The following is an 18,398-nucleotide window of genomic DNA, read 5'->3' as shown; positions in this document are numbered from 1 at the left end:
AGAACAATCCTCCTTGGAGGTGACTCCCATCCTTTGTAGGCCTTTCTTTTTAGCCTCAGGAGGTCTGCAAGGACCTAGCAGAGCCGGGGGGCTGCTATGCCCTCTTGCTGCCTTTCCTCCGAGTTGGAATAGACTTAGTTTGTGCATTGAGGATCGCTCTCTTGAGGAGCAACCACTCTTCTTGAACTCCCCTTTCTCCGTGGTCATGGTCCCTTAGGGCCTCACTGACAAGCCTCCTGATTTTGTTCAAACTGTCCCCGCCCCCCCGGCGCATGCGCTTTCCCCCTGCCCTGGCTTGTCACATCCCTCCAGAGGCAGGATGAGTGGTGCCCAGCCCAGCTTGCTTCCCTACTTCCAGCCACTGCTCAGGAGGAGCCAGGTCAGACAATTCAGGCAGCTCTGCCTCCCCACAGGACTGAGTCCTTCTCCCCTGCCTGCCTACCTCTGACTGCAGCTGCACCACTGACATGGAGAAGAGGGCATACACTGAAATATAAGTTTGCCCAGGGTGCCATTTTTCTAAATGCTGGCTCTATTAGAGACTTGGGGTTTTACTTCCAGCTTTGCCATTTTGTGTGTGGCACTGTGATAAGGTCACTTTGTCTTTCTGTGTTTCAGTTTTCCCCATAAGGAGGATCATGGAGGATCCTGAATGCTGTTGTGTGCTGGTGTTGGGGGGGGGTCTCAGTTTTTGTGCAGTGGAAGAGGAGAGAAGATGAAGGTTTGCTTGTTATGGAAGGCTCCCAGGCTCCATTTACTGGCATAATTGAAGTGCTGCAGGGGTCACAGGTGCTGTGCCTCCATGATGCAGCACATGGTTACTCAATCTCTGTTCAAAAGTGGAAGAGATGGGAAGATTTCAATATGCATGTGATTGAGTCTTCAGATTAGGAAGGGAGAAGTCAAGAGTCTGCTTGGTGTGCATCTTAGACTCTAACTAAAAAGTCTTATTGTAAAAATAGGTGTAGTTTTTGCCTGATTTTACTGGGATATTTGTTGAATTCCACTAGAGAGAGTATACACCCTGATCGCAGATCCAATGGCTGTATACAGTACAGGACATAAGGCATTGCCCCATAACTGGGGCTGATTCCAGAGACTAGCTTGCTCTGAGATGTTTGTGCTTTAGTTATTCTCGCCTTCCACAGATTTGTTGCAGTTTGTAGTTGTGCAGCAGCTATTTTATTCTAGAAATCCTTTGAATACATATAAGGGTCAGATCAAGCCCTTTCTTTCCTATGTGGCCTGGGATGTCTCCCAGACAGGTTTTAACTGGAGAAGTCCATCTGTACTTGAGAGCACATGAGGACTGGTACTGTGAAAGCCATCCTGAATGGCTGCAAGCCCAACTCCATGGAATGTCTCTATGGGGCTGTTCCACAAAGTGAGCTTGCAGGAAAGCAGGCTATGTAGGAAATGAGAGTGAGACTTGTGAATCCACCATTCTGGGAGTCCCCTCATTCTTGTCTCCATATCCCCACCCAGAGTCCTGATTGTGCTGATGCAGAAGTGAGGGACCCCACTGATTACAGAGGTGTTAATGACAAATGATAGTCAACCTCAAGTTTAAATGGAATTTCTACCCATATGTAGACTGAAGGGAGTAAAGACATATGGGGCAGAGTGGGAGGAGGTTCTCAGAGCTATATTCTCTGGGTAAATGGGCAAGATTTATCCTTTTACTAAAGGGGCATTCTTCTACATGTAGAAGATGCATAGTTTAAGTTGATATTTTTTGCATCAGGAGAGACAATGCCACCAGAGAGTTGTGTGTGGGTGATAAGACATGAGACATTGGGATATCTGGGCCTGTCCCAGGGGCATGCAAGCAGAGGGCCCAAACCCCCCTCCTGTGGCGGGACCTGAGGCAGGGCCCACCTGCTCTGAAAAGAAAGAGAAAAGCCCTGAGGACAGGATAAACTTACCTTTTTCAGGAGAAGTGGAGCTGGACGAGCCACGCCAGGACAAACCGCCCGTGCAGTTTGTCAGCCACTTTTATTGCCAGCTGGTGGAGGCATGGGCTGATGACATCATCCAAAAACACCACCCAGCTGATTTAAAAGCCAGCGGTGGAGAAATGGCTGGGGGAGCACCACCCCAGCCACATGGCAAGGCTGTTCCCCAAGCCACACACAGGCTGCATCAGCAGCCCGGAGGGTATCCAGGCAAGGACCCAATAGAGGGGTCCAGGACTGGCTGAAGGAGGCACCACACCAGCCTGGCAGGGCAACCGGGCCAGGGAAGATGGTGTTGAGGGACCTTGGAGCTGCATACGCTGGACCCATGAGTGGGGCTGGCTGAGGATGCATTCCTCAATGTTGCCTTTTATGGTTTGCTTTATTTTGAGTTACCTTGAGGCCCCAAGGCAGGGAGAGGTGTCATGAGTGACCTCCACAGATCAGGAGAAGCCAGGACTGTGCAATGGACAGCTACATAGCAAGGGAAGACCTGGCACTTTGTCAGGGACGGTTCGACATCCTGTGATCATTCTGGGGAAGAGAGGACAGGCAGAGATATCAGAGGGCAAGCTGGAGATCCATCATCTGGCCATCCTGAGGGCTGGTGCATGGCTGGGGTGTAGGGGAGGTGCAGCCCCAAGAATGCCTGTTAAGGGTAGTCCCCAGTCTGCAAGAAGCTACAAGAAGCAACCCAACCACTGAAGGGAAAGATCAATTCATGGCAGGAGAGTATTGGGACCTCATTCGGACTGAACGTGACCCAAAGTCAAGGCCATAGGAACACACCCTGTGGCTGGCACTGGGTGCACACTCCAAAGTGGTGAGAGAGCACCTACTTGTGGCCAGGTGGATGCAGGGCCATAATGGGAAAATGGGCGGTGGAAGGTATAGATCACTGTATTGTATGGGAAAGGTCCTAGGATGCTGGTTATAAAGTACCTTGTCTATTAGGGCTGTGTGAAACAGCACTGGTTCATTTTGACTTCTGTTTCACCGGAGTTTCTGGGAAACTGCACCTCAAATTCTTGAAAGCAAAACTCATGTCACTTGTAAGTATGAAGGCACAGGGGGCTGAAAACAGCAGGCATGGTAGCCCCTGCTGGGACTATGAAGCCTGCCAGGTTTCAAGGAGATGGGTACAGGGATTTTGGGGAAACTGCACCTCAAGCTGCTGACAAGCAAAACTCATGGGGGGGGGTGTGTGTGTGTTGTGTGTGTGTGTGTGTGTGTGTGTGTGTGTGTGTGTGTTGTGCCCTCACTGGTGCTGGGGCCTCTACATGACACAGTAGTGTGCCCCAATGAGCTCTCCTCCTCCCCTACAGCCTCAGTCTCATCCACCACTTTAAATGACAACAGGTAATAAATTAGTGAGCAGCACAGTAGCACCAGCAGCATCTCAGGCAACCAAACAGTCACAGTCAATATCAGAACAGTCCTCCCTTTCCCCTCCCTCTCCTTACTTTCTGTTTCCCTGCAGGAAAGCCCGGCTTCAGCTTCAAACCTCAAAACATTACAAAACTTTCACTGCAAGGCTGTTTCAAAGCCCTTCATTTCATTTGGATTTCACTGTTTCAAGCTCCAAACAAGTCAAAACGAAACAGCTGGTGAAATTTCACAAAGCCCTATTGTCTATCACAGACTAGAAGAGGATTTGGCCTGAGTTTGTGGGGGTTTTCCTGAGAGAGAAGTTATAGTGTCCTAATGCCTTGATCATCTGCAGGTCCTAGAATAGCCACTTAGGGCTAACAGGCAACTGGACATAACTCAAGAGTGGCTTTGGTAACTGGCCAATTGTAGAGTCCCATTTGTCCCTTCCTCAAGTACAGTAAGAATATTGTGGCCACAGCTAAGGGCACGGCTTAGTGCTTTACCCAGGGCCATCTCAACTAAAGTTGATATAACATCTTTATAGGTGTTAAAGCAATTTAATTAAATGGATATACTAATGGGCTTGATATTACTTTGCTGGTGATTGCTGGACACTGGTATGGATCACTCTGGCTCTTGCCCTGATGATTACCTGGGATGTGCAGCTATTGATATGATGCATTTATTGAGGGTCCCATACATTGCCACCCTGTTACTTCAGTTGTCTCTATAGCATTTTAAGTAGCATCATTCATGCAAAATGATGGGAAGGAACAGGTACATAACAGAACAGGTAATGCCCATTGGTCTCAAGAGCTGATACTGTCAAATAGTCACATACACTTGGATCCTATAGCCTCTGCCTTAGTTCATCATCTAAATGGGTATATTTTGCTCTGTTAGAGTGTCCTCTAACACGCTGTTAGAGATGCAGCAGCAGCCCCATCCCTGTACTTTCTAGCTCCACTCCTCACTCCTACCCAAAAGCATTCCAAGTTTGAGAGCTCTCTTCTATATCTCATCAGAAGGCAGTGTAACAGAGGAGTTGTTTTGGTAGGTTAGTTTCTGCTGGTGACTCCCAAAAGGTTGTGAGGATGGCTCAAAGAATACATGGCACTTTCTCCTTTGGAAAGGCCCTCCTGGCTCATGAACTAGTTCACCCAACAATAAATCTTTCTCCTCACTTTCTACTGCACTGTGCAAGTGATTTAGCAAAAGAGCAGAAAAAAACCTTTTTTTGTTCTTCCTCCCCATACTATCCTGGCTAGTCTGTGACTACATGAAGTTGTATTCACGGACTGAAGCTCTTACAGGACTTGCACATGCCAATGCCAAGGAGAAACTTAACTCGGGGAAACTCTTTGCTCAACTTTCTGGGAGCTGATGGTCATAAATACATTGGTTTCAGGGAAACTGGCTAGTAATCAGCAGAAGAAAAGGGCTTCTGGAATTGAGTGACTGAACAGTTTAAACAGGCCAGGTAGATCAGAGTAGCCCCCAGATCAGGTTAAACCCAAAAAGGGCTCTTTTTTTTTTTTTGCGCACAACTTTCAGAAATCATACTTCAGCTCTTCCTGTTACAAAGGCTTCATTGTTAAGCTACTGTCTTCATTAGTGAGCAGCTATCCTGTCTGTGCTTTTATCACTGACTTTATTAAGCAGGAGCTACAAAAAAAAAAGCTATTTTTTAAATTAAACCCTTGCATGTTTTCACCTTCCTTGGGATTATGGCTAACATCAGCTTACAAATAATGACAGCGAGATCACATTGAAGCATATCCCAGAGCCATCTCTAGCACAAGCCTGTTAACATCTCTTTGGCAATATCTGTATCAGTTCCCCAGTGCTTCATGTCTATCGGTTACTTTCTAAAATACAGATCTTCTGAGACCCAGCTTCCATCCAAATGCCCCACAGACCTGCCTTCCCTCCAGATCTCCCACAGATCCCCCTTCCCTTCAAGCATCCCACTGGTCCACTTTTTTCCCAGACATCTCAGCCTATCACTGACTTCCAAAGTATTTCATTCTTCAACTTGTAAAGCCAGGCATTGTTGACCATGGATGATCATAGATCCTAGCTTGATAACTACTGTTGTAAAGTATTAATGTCAGAATAGCTGAAAACCAAAGGGAAGAGAGAAAGGAAGGAAAAATTGTGTACAGCATATTAAAGGAAATAACCTTAATCTAATAGAACTTTCTTCTCACCTGTGCATTTCATTCTAGTTCTTGTGGGAGGGAATAGAGAGAACCCTTAAGTGTTACAAAAGTAATTTACTTTATTTAGAAGGTAGCCTGATTGACTACTGTGTATTTCAGAAAGTGTTGCATATATATTTCTCTTTAACCTTTTATTGTATCAAGACAAGATCAAGAATTATATATAGCACAGTAATATCACCTTCAGGCTGCATCAAAAGTTCACCAACCATAATAACTAAAGACATGTATACATACTTTAGTCATTAAGGAGAAAACCTGCCAAAATATATTATCTTATTTTTGGCTGCAAAACTTTGAATCACACAACTAAGCCTCATAATATTGCAGAATAAATTAAGCATTGTAAAATATCCCTCTGAGAAGACAGGAATTTCCATAATTGAATCAACCGGTATTCTACCCAGTCCATCTTGTGTCTGCAACAGGAGCCAATGCAAGGTACTTCAGATGAAGACATACACCAGTTGATGGCTTGAAGTGGGCTCTTCCATGAGTACCCGTTTGAATGACTAGTGTCATTCAGAAGCAATAAGAGGACATAGTCTAATCCTGAATTGATCAGCATCTGTTCATGGGATTAGGAAGACCTGGAGCCTGCCCTTCTGGGTGATCTTGAGCAAGTTTTTTCACTTCTTCTCTGTGCCTTGACTTCCCTTATAAAACACTTCAAAACCTACCAGTGTAAAGCTCCGTATGAGTGAGGTGACATTGTTATTGTAATTATTCACTTTGAATAGCAGCTAACTGTGGCTCCAAATTCAGTACATAATAAGCACATGCTTAACTTGAAGTATTTGCTTAAGTCTCATTGTCATCAAGAGGACTGAAACACGTTTAAATTTAAGCATGTATGTAAGTGTTTTCCTAAATTGAGGCCTCCCAATGATTTTGATGGGGCTATTCATGGAATAAGGTGTTACTCAGCATCAGTAAGGGTAGTGCAGTCCAGCATGTGGGTGATTGTAGTAGGTAGTTCAATACTAGCTTTGCTTCTTCTCTTCATGAAAGATGTACACAGGAAAAGAGCAAATATAATGAGAGCACAAGGCTCTCAGAATATTGACTCTTGTATGTATGGAAAAGCTCAAAACTTTAACTAAATCAGGGTTTCCTAAAAGGAGGGAGGGACATTCAATTTCTTACTTATCAGGCAGAAAGATACAAAGGGATTATAAAGAATTGCACAACATCAAGGTCTACATCTACATTTAAGATGTGTGGAACCATATAATGTTATGCGTTGTGTGACTCTGCATTATGTAAATATGCTCCGTGTGAAAGTACTAGGACATATCCCTCCCCAGTGTAACTGCACACACATCAGTGGAGTTCCACCAGAGATGATTTTGCCCAATTATGAATTATAATATTGGCCATTTTTCTGGATATAGCAGTGACCACCATAGTGGCTCATTCAGCACTACACCAGGGAGGCATTTAGTATGGAGAAACAAAACAAAACAAAATGCTAAAACCTTTCTGGTGCAAATTAATATAGTTCTCTAATTACGTTCTCTCTTGTTTGTCCCAGACAGTGTAACTGAAGTCAAGACAGACATTTACGTGACGAGTTTCGGCCCTGTCTCAGACACAGACATGGTAAGAACAATTCACCAGGGAGGTGTGACTTAGAAGTGGGGTGCAAAGTGCATCTGAGGGTCTCTGTACATTTTTTTTTCCTGTCCCATTTTCTTAGAGCTAACTATGAACTACTAGAAAGCAAACAATGTAGTAAATAATCCCTCCACATTGTCTGTCATTTCTGTCCAGGCATAAGGCTGTGGTAAGATGTAACTATTTACCACTTATACTACTAATAGTTATGGACCTACTTAAATTGCAGTGAGACTAAACAATTTTCATGGGTTGGTTGTGGCATAAAGAGCAAATTTCACAGATATTTCATTGATGTGCTCTGCTGGCCTTGCCCCTCAATGCTAATTGGAGGAGAGGCCCAGGCTGTGGGAAGAAGGACAAGGGGGCAGCTGCCATCTGTCTGCTGCCTTTCATACTGCCCTGCCAGCCAGTGCTTTCCCCTCCTGGGTGGGCTGTGAGGCTGGGCTGTGGTGAGCAAGGACCACTGGCTCCCACTGTGGAGCAAGCATTGTATTATTTTTTTTAAAGTTGATTTCACAGACAAACCTGGATTTCACAGTTTCCACGAAATCCACAAAATTGCAAATTAGTAGATTTCTATCAATAAGCCAGGACATGTGGAGTTATATCACCTTTACCAAGGAGGGCAGTCAAGATTGTCAGTTAAAAGGTGTCGGTATACTATAATCACACAACTAGACGAGGTCTTGTATATAGTGGTTGTGTGAGAGAGGCATGTAACCATAGCATGGGTTGTTATCTGGTTTCCCTTCAGGGACTGTGTAATGTTTATTATTGTCCCCCAATATTATCCTCTAGTCCTCTGTAGTGTGTGTGCAGGACCAGGACTCTCAGATCACTCCAACAAGCATCCAGAAATCACTTTCTGTCTTTTATGTGGGCCCTTAATGTAGAGAGCAATGACAATAGAAATTCAAAGAATACTGTACCATTCTGGATTCAAGCCTACCTCTCAGTTTCATTTTACTCTTTCAGAATCTCCCTGATATCAACATTTAAGTTCCAGGTACAATAATCTGTGAATAAGTTTCTCCTTTATTCTTTGCTTATTAAAGATAAAATCTGAGAACTATTAAAGTTGATGGGAAGTTTGCCATTGACTTCTTCAAAAGAGTCAGGATTTCACCCTAGTTCTGTTGATCACTTCTGCCAGTTGTAATTTTCAAGTAAGTGGAGAAGAGAAGAACACACACATTTATCCACTAAAAGGAAGTCCAGGAAAAGCCAGCACATTTTTTAAAGCGTATTTTATAATGCCCTATAGTAGCTGTAATTGCTGGGGCATGTTGCTCTTCGTTACTTCCAAAACAGGCTACCTATGACTTTATATCATCAACATCAGCAGCATAAAAGCAAATCGCAAATGCCATTTTGTCTCTAGCTAGATCCTTAAAACAGCCTGTCTTATGGTTCAAATCCATGTCTATTTTGGGAGCGCTAATCCCGCTACTGAATTTTTGGTAACTATGCCAGCTGTATGGTGATGTTCCTTGGAAAATGCATTTTGCAATTGGTCTTCCATGCTAATAAAGTGTGTACACCAAGAAAGACTGAAAGGAAACTAATACTGCTGAATATGTTCATTATTTTCTGTTTCAAATATCTGACCATTATGCCTATTTAGATGAACCATGCACCTGGTATTTTAATCCTTTTTATTAGGCTGGCCAGAAAAGCAATATTATAGGTTGTGTATACAGTGAGTCCTAACACAAGTGTACCTGCCTGGACTCATGTAGGCATTCCCTTGCTGCCTTGGAGCGTGCATCTGGTGTCAGACATGAAGGTTGTTCCTGTGGCCTTGACGCTGGGTCATGTTCACCCCGAGGGAGACCTCGATATTCACCTGCCATGACTTGGTCTTTCCTTTCAGTGGTGGGGCTCCTTGTGGCCCCTTGCGGGTCAGGTGCTATCCCTAGTGGGGACTCTTGGGGCTCCACCCCGTGTACACCCCAGCCATGCACCAACTTTTAGGACGGCCAGATGATGGACAGTCAGCTCACCCCCTGATGTTGTCACTTACACTCTCTTCATGTGCCTGTCTCCCATCAGTCTTCCCCTGCACAGGATGATTTTGAGTCGTTGGGCTGCCCCTGGCAATATGCCAGGTCTCTCCTCCTGAGTTGCTGCCTGCTGCGCTGTCCTGGCTCCTTCTGGTCCATGAAGGTCACTCATGGTCCCTCTCCCTGTCTTAGGACCCCGGGATAACAGAACAAATTAATATACAAAGTAAAAAAAAAAAATGGGGAATGGGTCCTCAGCCCATCCCACTCATGACTGTGGCTCCTATATCCCTCAACGCCTTCCTCCCTCATCTGGCTTTGCTGCCAGCCGATGTAGTGACTCCTTTAACTGGCCCTGGACTCCTCTGATGGGTCTTCCTTCAGTCTGTTCTGGCTGCTGGTGCAGCCTGTGTTTGGCTCAGGGAGCAGTCTTGCCATCTGCCTCCAGCAGTGCTCCCTCAGCCATTTCCCCACCACCAGCTTTTATTTCAGCTGGGTGGCATTTTTCAATTATGTCATCTACTTGCACTGCTCCCAACTGAAAATAAAAGTGGATGATGAACCACACAAGCATTCTGTCCCAGTGTGGTTCATCACCTTCTTACTTTTTTTTTTTTACAGAGAAAGTTTGCCATGTCTTCAGGGCTTTTCTCTTTCTTGTTGTGGCAGGTCAGCCCTGCCCTGAGACCCACCATGGGAGGGATCTCCAGGCCCTCTACCTACGTCCCCCTGGGACAAAAGGAAAGAAATCTGGGAGATATCACCAAAAGAACCAAAACTTTCTAATGTCTGGTTCTACTCTCTTTTCACCCCTTGAGTAGCACTTTTTTTGTAGTCATTTTCTCCACTGTGACTATTCATTAGGTAAGATGCACAGCATGAGAGAGGGCAATAGAATCTGGGTCAGTGTAATTGGTAAATGTGCTAAAAGGTAGAGGAAACATTCTATCAGTACAATACCAAATTGAAAATCAGAGAGAGGAAGAAAATGAGTGAACTGACAAATATTTTTGACATGTTTAAGGAAAATTATTAATGAAAGGACCCAAGGACTGAATCTGGGTTTGTATTCCCACAACAGTTTGTCTTCTAATTAAAGCAGAACTGTAGAGCATAATTAATGGTTAGATGTCTCAAAAACATTTCTTGCAGCTGGCAATCTATTGGAAAAAAGAGTATTTGGTTGTGTTATTTGAAAGCCATAATAAGATGCAGGGATCATTAGCAAGCACTGAAGCCCTCCTGTGCATTTAGGGCCTTAGAGTTTCACTTGGTCCTGAGATTCCTCATGCTAATGAATGCTCATCCTGATTTAGAGAGACCCCACACTGTGAAGACAAGAAAAAAATCCATTCTTTGCAAGCAGGGCTGGGAAGGTTCAATATTCTGTAGCAACTTTCCGCCACACCTCAGAAGCTGAAAGGTTTTCATTCTCTGTGTTCCTTCAGTCATGGATGTCTCTTCCACTATGCCACCAATGGCTTCTCAGTCATGTGGTTCTGCACCAGTAATTAAAGGAGTCAGAAGAGAATTAAATTTCCATATTTCATGTTGGGGACAGCCCCCTCAGAGAATTCTACTCTGCTTTGGAAGGATCACTCACCTCAGGGTTAAATGTTAACTTCATGTCACTCCAGTCAGAAGAACTAATTTCATCTGAGGTTTTTTTCTCTCATTCCATCTCATTTTCTTTCGCACCACAGCAAAAGCCCTTAATATATTCAACAATCCCAGCCCTTAGGGAGTATCTGATAATTACTTCCAAGGTAGAGCATATTTGATTAAGGGAGCATGTATAATGAACTGCAAAGAAGAAATATGAGGTATTGAAGAGAGGAAGGTATTTTTTTGCTATGTGATTTGACAAAATGAATTTAAAATTAGAAAGACAATTAAAGAATCATAAATTCTTTTCCCCCTTGTGTGCTGTAGTTGCATATAATTTTTGCGCGCACAGAGCAAATGTGTTATATCATGTGACACTGGTGCTGAATGCAATTAGCAATGTGTGATCAAGGGAGAAATGAAACTCACCTTTGTGGGAAGGGAGGAGTGACCTCTCACCTTTCTTAAGAATTTTTTTTTACCTTGGGTTAGAGAACTAAGGAGGTCACTCATTTCACATTTATATGTCTCATGATCTAGCTCTAGTACAGCCATTATTACCTGCAATTGAGACCCTGCCTTGTGCAGCCTTATTCAGGGGGAGATTATAATGACAATGATGGGCCTGGGAGGTGAGGTAAGTTATGTTGCTGTCAAAATCAGCTGGTTAGTAACTACAGAGGAAAGTATGCTGCTTTACCCTGAAGCACGTGGGGAAACTCCAGTCTCACTCACTAGGCAACATGAAAAATATTGGCTGACAAGGCCCACACTAATGTCTGGTACTTAGTGTCGGACTGTCCCTCAGCTTCCTCATTTCCTTGGCAGCAAGGTTAGACTGAATAGGGTTTCTGTACCCTGAAGAATGGACTTTGGAAAGAGGCATTACAGTGGAGAAGAACCTGGTCTAGATTTCAGTATTTCTCTGGGATGAAATTTAGTAGCAAATCTGGATGGAGAAGAATGTGACTGTAAATTGTGTGCTTGCCTGGAATAGGCTCCAAGTGCAGCCCCCAGGAGGGGGTGAATCCCAAAGTGTTGTATTCTGTGGCCATATGGGAGGAGCACTGGGGACTACAGCTAAGAGGAGGAGAACCTAGAATGTGATTTTCCTTGTTCTTGGAAATGGATTCTTGGAGCCTATTCCAAGGTCTTCTTGAGCCAGGTATTAGGGCTGTGCAAAACAGCAGTGTTCTGTTTTGACCAGTGGTTCAACATTTTGATGGAACAGCGTTCTGTTTTGAATTTTGTTTCAGCTGTTCCTTTCCGTTCCATTGAAACAGAGAAATTATTTCGACATTTTGCCCATAGTATTTAACGGGAAAGGTCAAACCAGCCTATAACTTTGTCATTTCTGGCCTGATTTGGATGAAACTTCCAGGAATGGGTAGCCCCTTCTGCAGGCATGAAGCCTGCCATGTGTCAAGGAGACAGGTGCTGCAGGGTGTTCAGAGGAACTGCACCCCAAAGTCTTGAAAGCAAAACTCATGTCACGTGTATGTGTTAAATCACAGTGGGGTCAAAACTGCAGGCATGCTAGCCCCTGCTGAGGCCACAAAGTCTGCCAAGTTTCAAGGAGATCGGTGCAGGGGGGTTCTGGGGCCCTCCACCTCTAGCTGCTGACAGGCAAAACACGTGTCATGGGTGCTTGTGCAACTGTGTCTGTCTTGGGGGATGGGGGGGGCTAGGAACTATTGCAGGCCTGGCTGCTAGGCCCTGCTGCAGCCACAAAGCCTGCCAGATGTTAAGGAGATGCATGCAGGGGGGTTCTGGGGCCCTGCACCCCTAGCTGCTGACAGGCAAAACCCGTGACATGGGTGCTTGTGCAACTGCTGCCTCTCATCAGGCAGCAGGACTGAAGATCCCCCATAGCTTGCCACCACAGACCTGGGGGTAATAATTGACCACAGTATGAACATGAGCTGGCAGTGCAATGCTGTAGCCAGCAGGGCCAAATATACTCTGGCATGTATCAATTGATGCATCTCCAGCAAAACCATTACAAAGAAGCGATTCTCCTGCTCCTGGAGCAAAGAGATACCTGAAAGGACTCAAATGTTGAAGCTGGACTTGATTAGTCTCTGATTAAAATGGGTAAATCAATGGCTGACCTAATAGCCCAGTCCAATGGGGTGACTTTTGGTCCCTCCCATGTTTGGCACACTAGCCAGGCATATCTATCACCACTTTACCAGCCTGGTGACTTGGCCTGTGCTATGGCTAATTAATAAATCTTACAGACATGGGAGCTGAACTGAAACAAATAAACAGTTTATTAAAACACAGGTAAGCATTAACAGAAATGAAAAGGAAGGAAAAAGGTATCACAGGTAAATAGATCTTATTCTACAATTTCTATATAACCCTTAACAATCCTAATAAACACATAGATAAACAGATCTTATTCTACTATTTCAAGAGGATTCTTAACAATCCTAATAAACACAGACACACAGGTATGTGGGCAAGGTGATACAGTTTCCTTTCACCTGTACCAGAAGGATCAGATCCCTGTTCCTTCATGCCCAGGAGAGAAGGGCGATAATTACACCAACAAGAGCATTATGAGTCACTACTTATGTTCACAGCACACCCAGGGGAGAAAGTCTGGGGAGCTGACTCAAGCAGCAATCAGCTGTAGATCACCGGGGACAGGAGATGGAAATGTGCTGGAGTCAAATGGTGTGGACATCTGCTAGGCTGTCCAGATCAATGGCCTCCATTGAGGGGCTCTCTGTTGCTGGCCTGGTCCTGCAGAACACAACATTAGTCAAGCAACAACACCAAACAATCCACTGACACAACACCACAGCAATCGTCCACAAAGCCACCTCCACTACTTACATGCACAAACACTACCTTTACCTCTCATCAGGGCTGGCCCATCCTATCCTGTGAAACCTGTGGCCTCAGGGAGGCCCACAGCCGAGGGGCCCCTTGCATCTGGCTGCTTACCACCACATTCCCTCCCCCCTGTGCCATTGAGGCCAGCTTCACATCCAGCCACTTGCCACCCCTCACCCCTGCCCGCTGCTGATGCCACTGGCTTCTTCAGCCGCTCACCACCCCCCTCCCCTGGCCGACCCCAGCTTCTTTGCATCAGGGGCCCCCAAAACTATATTTTGCAGGGGCCCCCCAAAAATTGTGGGCCAGCTCTGCCTCTCATACACCTCTTGCTCTCCTCTCACAGAGCACCACTCAGACAGACCACACGCTCTGTCCCTTATACACTCACTCACCCACAGTCACAGTTTCTGTCAATCAAATACTTTTATACATGGGTAGTGTGCACAGCATGCCAGGGCTCTGCACACAGCCCTGAGGTTTGCACTGGGTACCATTTTCCAGTGGCTTCTAGGTATTACTGTGCATGATCCTAATCCAGAGGTCAGAGAAGGTTCATCTCCTGACCTACTTACAGGGGCTAGGTGACAATACCATGGACTCAGAACCATTTTGGCTCCAACACAAGGAGGCCAGAAGAAAGGCCAGGAATAAGCAGGTCTTATTTGAAGGATTGAAAAAAACCTTAGAAAAAGCCTGGTGCTGGAATTACCAGACAGAGACTAAAGGCATATGACTGATAACAGTGAGTCCTGTGAGGATGGTTAACAAGTTCTGAAGGATATTGTAAGGACAGGACCAGCAGCTAAGAAGCTGCAGAAGACCACGCATCAGGAGGTCTTGTGGGGTCTCAATCATGAGAGCTGCTATGCCTCTCCCCCAGGGACTTTTCCATTGATTTAACAAGGTGTAGCAGTTAACTCAAGAAGGGAAGCTTGGAATCAGAGAACGACTTGGTTTGTACAAGGACCAGAAGGATTGTACCTCACCTGGAAAAGGGGGCCACAGTGGGCAGTCACAGGCTCAAAGCCTGGAGGCATCTGTCATAGGCTCATAGACTGGATACCTCTGAAATAGACCAAAGACCTGGCTGTCTTAGTTGATTGCAGGATGCCCATGAGCCACAAGTGTGATCCTGATGTAAAAAAGGCCAGTGCAATCCTACGGTGTACTAGGTGTGGAGACATGACAGGTAGAGAGATGAGGAAGTACTAATGCCATTGCATAGAGCATCCATCTGTAAGACCTGATTTTAGAGTCCTGTGTGTAGTTCTGGTCTCCACTTTAAAGAAAAATATTAACTTAAACTGGAAGTAATTCAAAAAAGGCCCCCTAAGATAGTGAAAGGAATAGAGGCCCTTTCTTAGGAAAGAAGATTAAAAGACCTTTCCTTTAAAGATCGCTCTATACAAGTACATATGTGAAGTGAATATAAGGGGAGGTAAAGAGCTTTTAGTCTGAAAAAGAACACTGGCTTAAGGTTGAATGGCGATAGACTAAATACAGATACATTTAGACTGGGAATGACAAGGTTTCTACCAATTTCTAACTGAAGTGCGGTTTTGGAACAAAGCAAAGTGGTAGGGGTAAGGAACCTGTATCTCTTTAAGGCTGGACTGAGTTAGTATATGGAAGGGATGGCATGATAGGACATGTAGGTTCTCATATATCAGTCTGTGTTTGACATAGTGTCATGTAATTATGGACCACAAGTTGGGGTATACCAGGATACTCAAGTATAATAAAGACTATGGCATCAGAAAAGGGATAACAGCAGAGTGGTTAAGACTTGTCAGTACAGCTCCTGAGGCAGGAGTTTGAGCTTTGCTCTGGACTTCTTGACCCTGCTGTAAATAGGTACCTGACCATTCAGGCAGAGAGTCAGAAGTCTCTGGTCCTAAGTGCTAGCCACATCACTCCCAGGTGTGCCACTGGCTATGGAAGCTTGTGAGCTTAGGCTGGCCTCATGGGCCAGCTTGGCTCCAGTAGACCATGACTGATTGAGCCCCAAAACAGCAAAGAAACCAAGACATCTCTAAAATAGTTGACACAGAACATTGTGGAAGCTCCAGCCAAATTTGCCCTTCCCCAAAGCTACCTGGGCTAAAGATAGATTCCAGACAATGCATCTGAGCAATTCTGATTCCAGCCAAGAGACAGCCTAATGCAAGGGTTCCCAAACTATGGTACACAATAGGGGTGTGCAAAGAGGGCCCTCTTCAATTCAGATTTGGCCTGAATCAGGGACAGTGATTCAATTCATTGACTTGGATTGCCATCCACCAATTTAATTCAGCCAAATCCAAATCTGAAGATTTGATGCTGATTCAGAGAATCAGTGATTCAGACACAGCTTTAAGTGTTTTTTCTACATACCTTGAGGTACTAAGTACAGCTTCTGATCGCTACGATGCTGGGGTGCATGCAGCGTCCCACAGGAGCGTTGGGGGGGGGGGGGGGGGGGGGGGCTCCATGTCCTGGGTGGCAGACCCAGAAGTGGATCGGAAGTACTTCCAGTCCACTTCTGGGTCCACCAGGAAGTGAGCAGGGCCCTTGCCCCCCACACCCCCTGGCTTGGCAATTGGCCACAGGGGGACCCTGGGTACCAGCCCCCCCCAGACCCAGGAGACACCAGTCACTGAGCCACAGAGGCATGAGGGGGCCTCCCAGCGTGCTCCCTGGCAGACCTGGAAGTGGACTGGAAGTGCTTCTGGCCCACTTCCGGGTCTGCTGCAAAGCACGCTGGGGAGCCCCACATGCTTCTGTGGGACACTTCATGCACCCCAGCATCATAACATTCATGAACCCCTGCTACTGAGAGGTACGTAGAAAAAACATTTAAAGCTGTCTCCATGTCTAAATCTCTGAATCTTTCCGAATCTCCCTGAATTGATTCAGAGGGTTCCAATTCGATTCAGAGAGATTAAAGGGTGCTTTGATTCGATTCAGATTTGGAGATTTGGCCACTGAATCGGGCCAAAACTCTGCCAAATCAAATCAGGGACTGAAGCTTCACACAGCCCTAGAACAAAGGTCTGTGGGAGTATGCAAGACATCTCTGGGGGGTACACAGGAGAAATTGTGTAATGGGGGATTTAGTTTTCATTATAATTGGCATTTAAGTGGTTAAAATATTTCATAGACATTAGGGCTGGAAGGCACCTTGCAAGATCATCAGGTCCAGCCCCCTGCCCAAGGGGCAGGAAGTCAGCTAGGATCAAAGGATCCCAGCAAGATAATCATCCAAATGTTTCCTCAAAGTGTCCTTGCACCACCTCTGGGGGAATCTATTCCAGGCCTTGGGGGCTCAGACAGTAAAAAAGTTCCTTATGCGCAGACTAAAACTGTCTTGCAGGAGTTTGTGACCATTGTACCTTGTCATCCTTTGGGGTTCTCTGGTGAACAGGTGTTCCCCCCAGATCCTGATGCACACCCCTTATGTAATTATAGGCTGCCACCAAGTCACCCCTGAGCCTGTGCTTTTCCAGGCTGAAAAGTCCCATGGCTCTCAGCCTCCCTTCATAAGGCCTGTTCTCTTGCCCTCTGATCATGTGTGTGGCTCTCCTCTGGACTCTTTCAAGCTTCCCCATGTCCTTCCTGAATGGTGGAGCCCCAAACTGGATGCAGTACTCCAGCTGTGGTCTCACCAAGGTCAAATAGAGTGGGAGGATGACATCTTTCTTGAGATGCATTGGTAGATGCAAGCCAGAGTTTTGTTTGCTTTGTCAGCTGCGGTAATGCATTAGTGGCTCATGTTCATCTTGTGGTTAATCATGACCCCCAAGTCTCTTTCAGTCATGGGATATGCTGGCAGCTGGTGAATCTGAAAAGGGGTACGTAGTAAGAAAAAGTTTGGGAACTTCTGGCCTAGTGCACTAACCAGGTGACCTTAAGTAATTCCTTTATGCAGCATTATCACTGTTGTAAGAGGGAATGGTGCATACATCTGTTGAGTACTCTTCAGTTTAGCTATTCTAATATTATAAAAGCCTAAGTCTGTCTGTCTGTAATGCTTTAGGTGCTCTGATTGGCTGAAAAACAGCCAATCAGAACACAAAGAAGCATTCGGACAGGTGGCAGCCCGCCACCATGATGGTGGGGACACAGGGGATGGAGGCTGACCTAGCCCATCCTCCCCCGTTCCCAGGAGGTGGCGGCAGCGGAGCAGATGGAACAGGGGTGGGGCGAGGCCTGCTCCCTGCAGGTGGTGATGATGGAGTGGAGGGGGGGCGAGGCCACTGGAGCTGGCCTCGCCCCACCCCCTTGCTCCTTGGAGGTAATGGCAGCTATAGCACGGGGGTAGAGCGGGATCAGGATGCTGTGGGGGGGAAAAGGCCATTGGCACTGGCCTTGGCCCACTCCTCCCCCACTTCTGTCATCTCCACCTGCAGGGCTCGCCATGGAGGCGGGGAAGGGGTGAGTGGGCCTGCACACGCTCCTACCTTCCCCCTGCTGCTGTGGCAGGGAACAGGGAAGTGGTCCCAGACCCAAAATAGAAGGGGGCCTGGGCCTGGCACAAGGGGTGGGGGGAGGAACAGGCCCACCGTGGTGGTGGGGGGCAGAAGCAGGCCCGGGCCAATGCAGCAGTGACAGGGGGAGGGGAGGAGCGGGCCCAGGCCTGGGTCTAATGTGAGGGGGAGTGACAGGGGGAGGGGAAGGGAAGGGGGGAGTGGGCCCTGGCCCAGTGTGGGGATGGAGGAGAACCAAGCCCAAGCCAGAGGAGAAGCAGGCCTGCTGCAGCGGTGGAAGGGGAACAGCATGCCTGGCTTGAAGTGGGC

The 18,398-nt window shown here is 46.3% G+C and overlaps 1 protein-coding gene across 1 annotated transcript in view; it reads left to right on the top strand.

Annotated features, from left to right (window-relative positions):
* LOC102381815 (gamma-aminobutyric acid receptor subunit alpha-3-like) overlaps positions 1 to 18,398 on the top strand; it is a 165,301-nt gene that overhangs the window by 56,661 nt on the left and 90,242 nt on the right. Inside the window, exon 3 of the mRNA XM_006027532.2 lies at positions 7,083 to 7,150. Coding sequence (XP_006027594.1) covers positions 7,083 to 7,150 — 68 coding nt within the window. The remainder of the gene's footprint in view (positions 1 to 7,082; positions 7,151 to 18,398) is intronic.

This window comes from Alligator sinensis, unplaced genomic scaffold, assembly GCF_000455745.1.
Source record: "Alligator sinensis unplaced genomic scaffold, ASM45574v1 scaffold879_1, whole genome shotgun sequence".
NCBI classification, from domain to species: domain Eukaryota; kingdom Metazoa; phylum Chordata; order Crocodylia; family Alligatoridae; genus Alligator; species Alligator sinensis.
The sequence above is the reverse complement of the archived record's forward strand: the minus strand, read 5'-3'. Positions and strand labels throughout refer to the sequence as shown.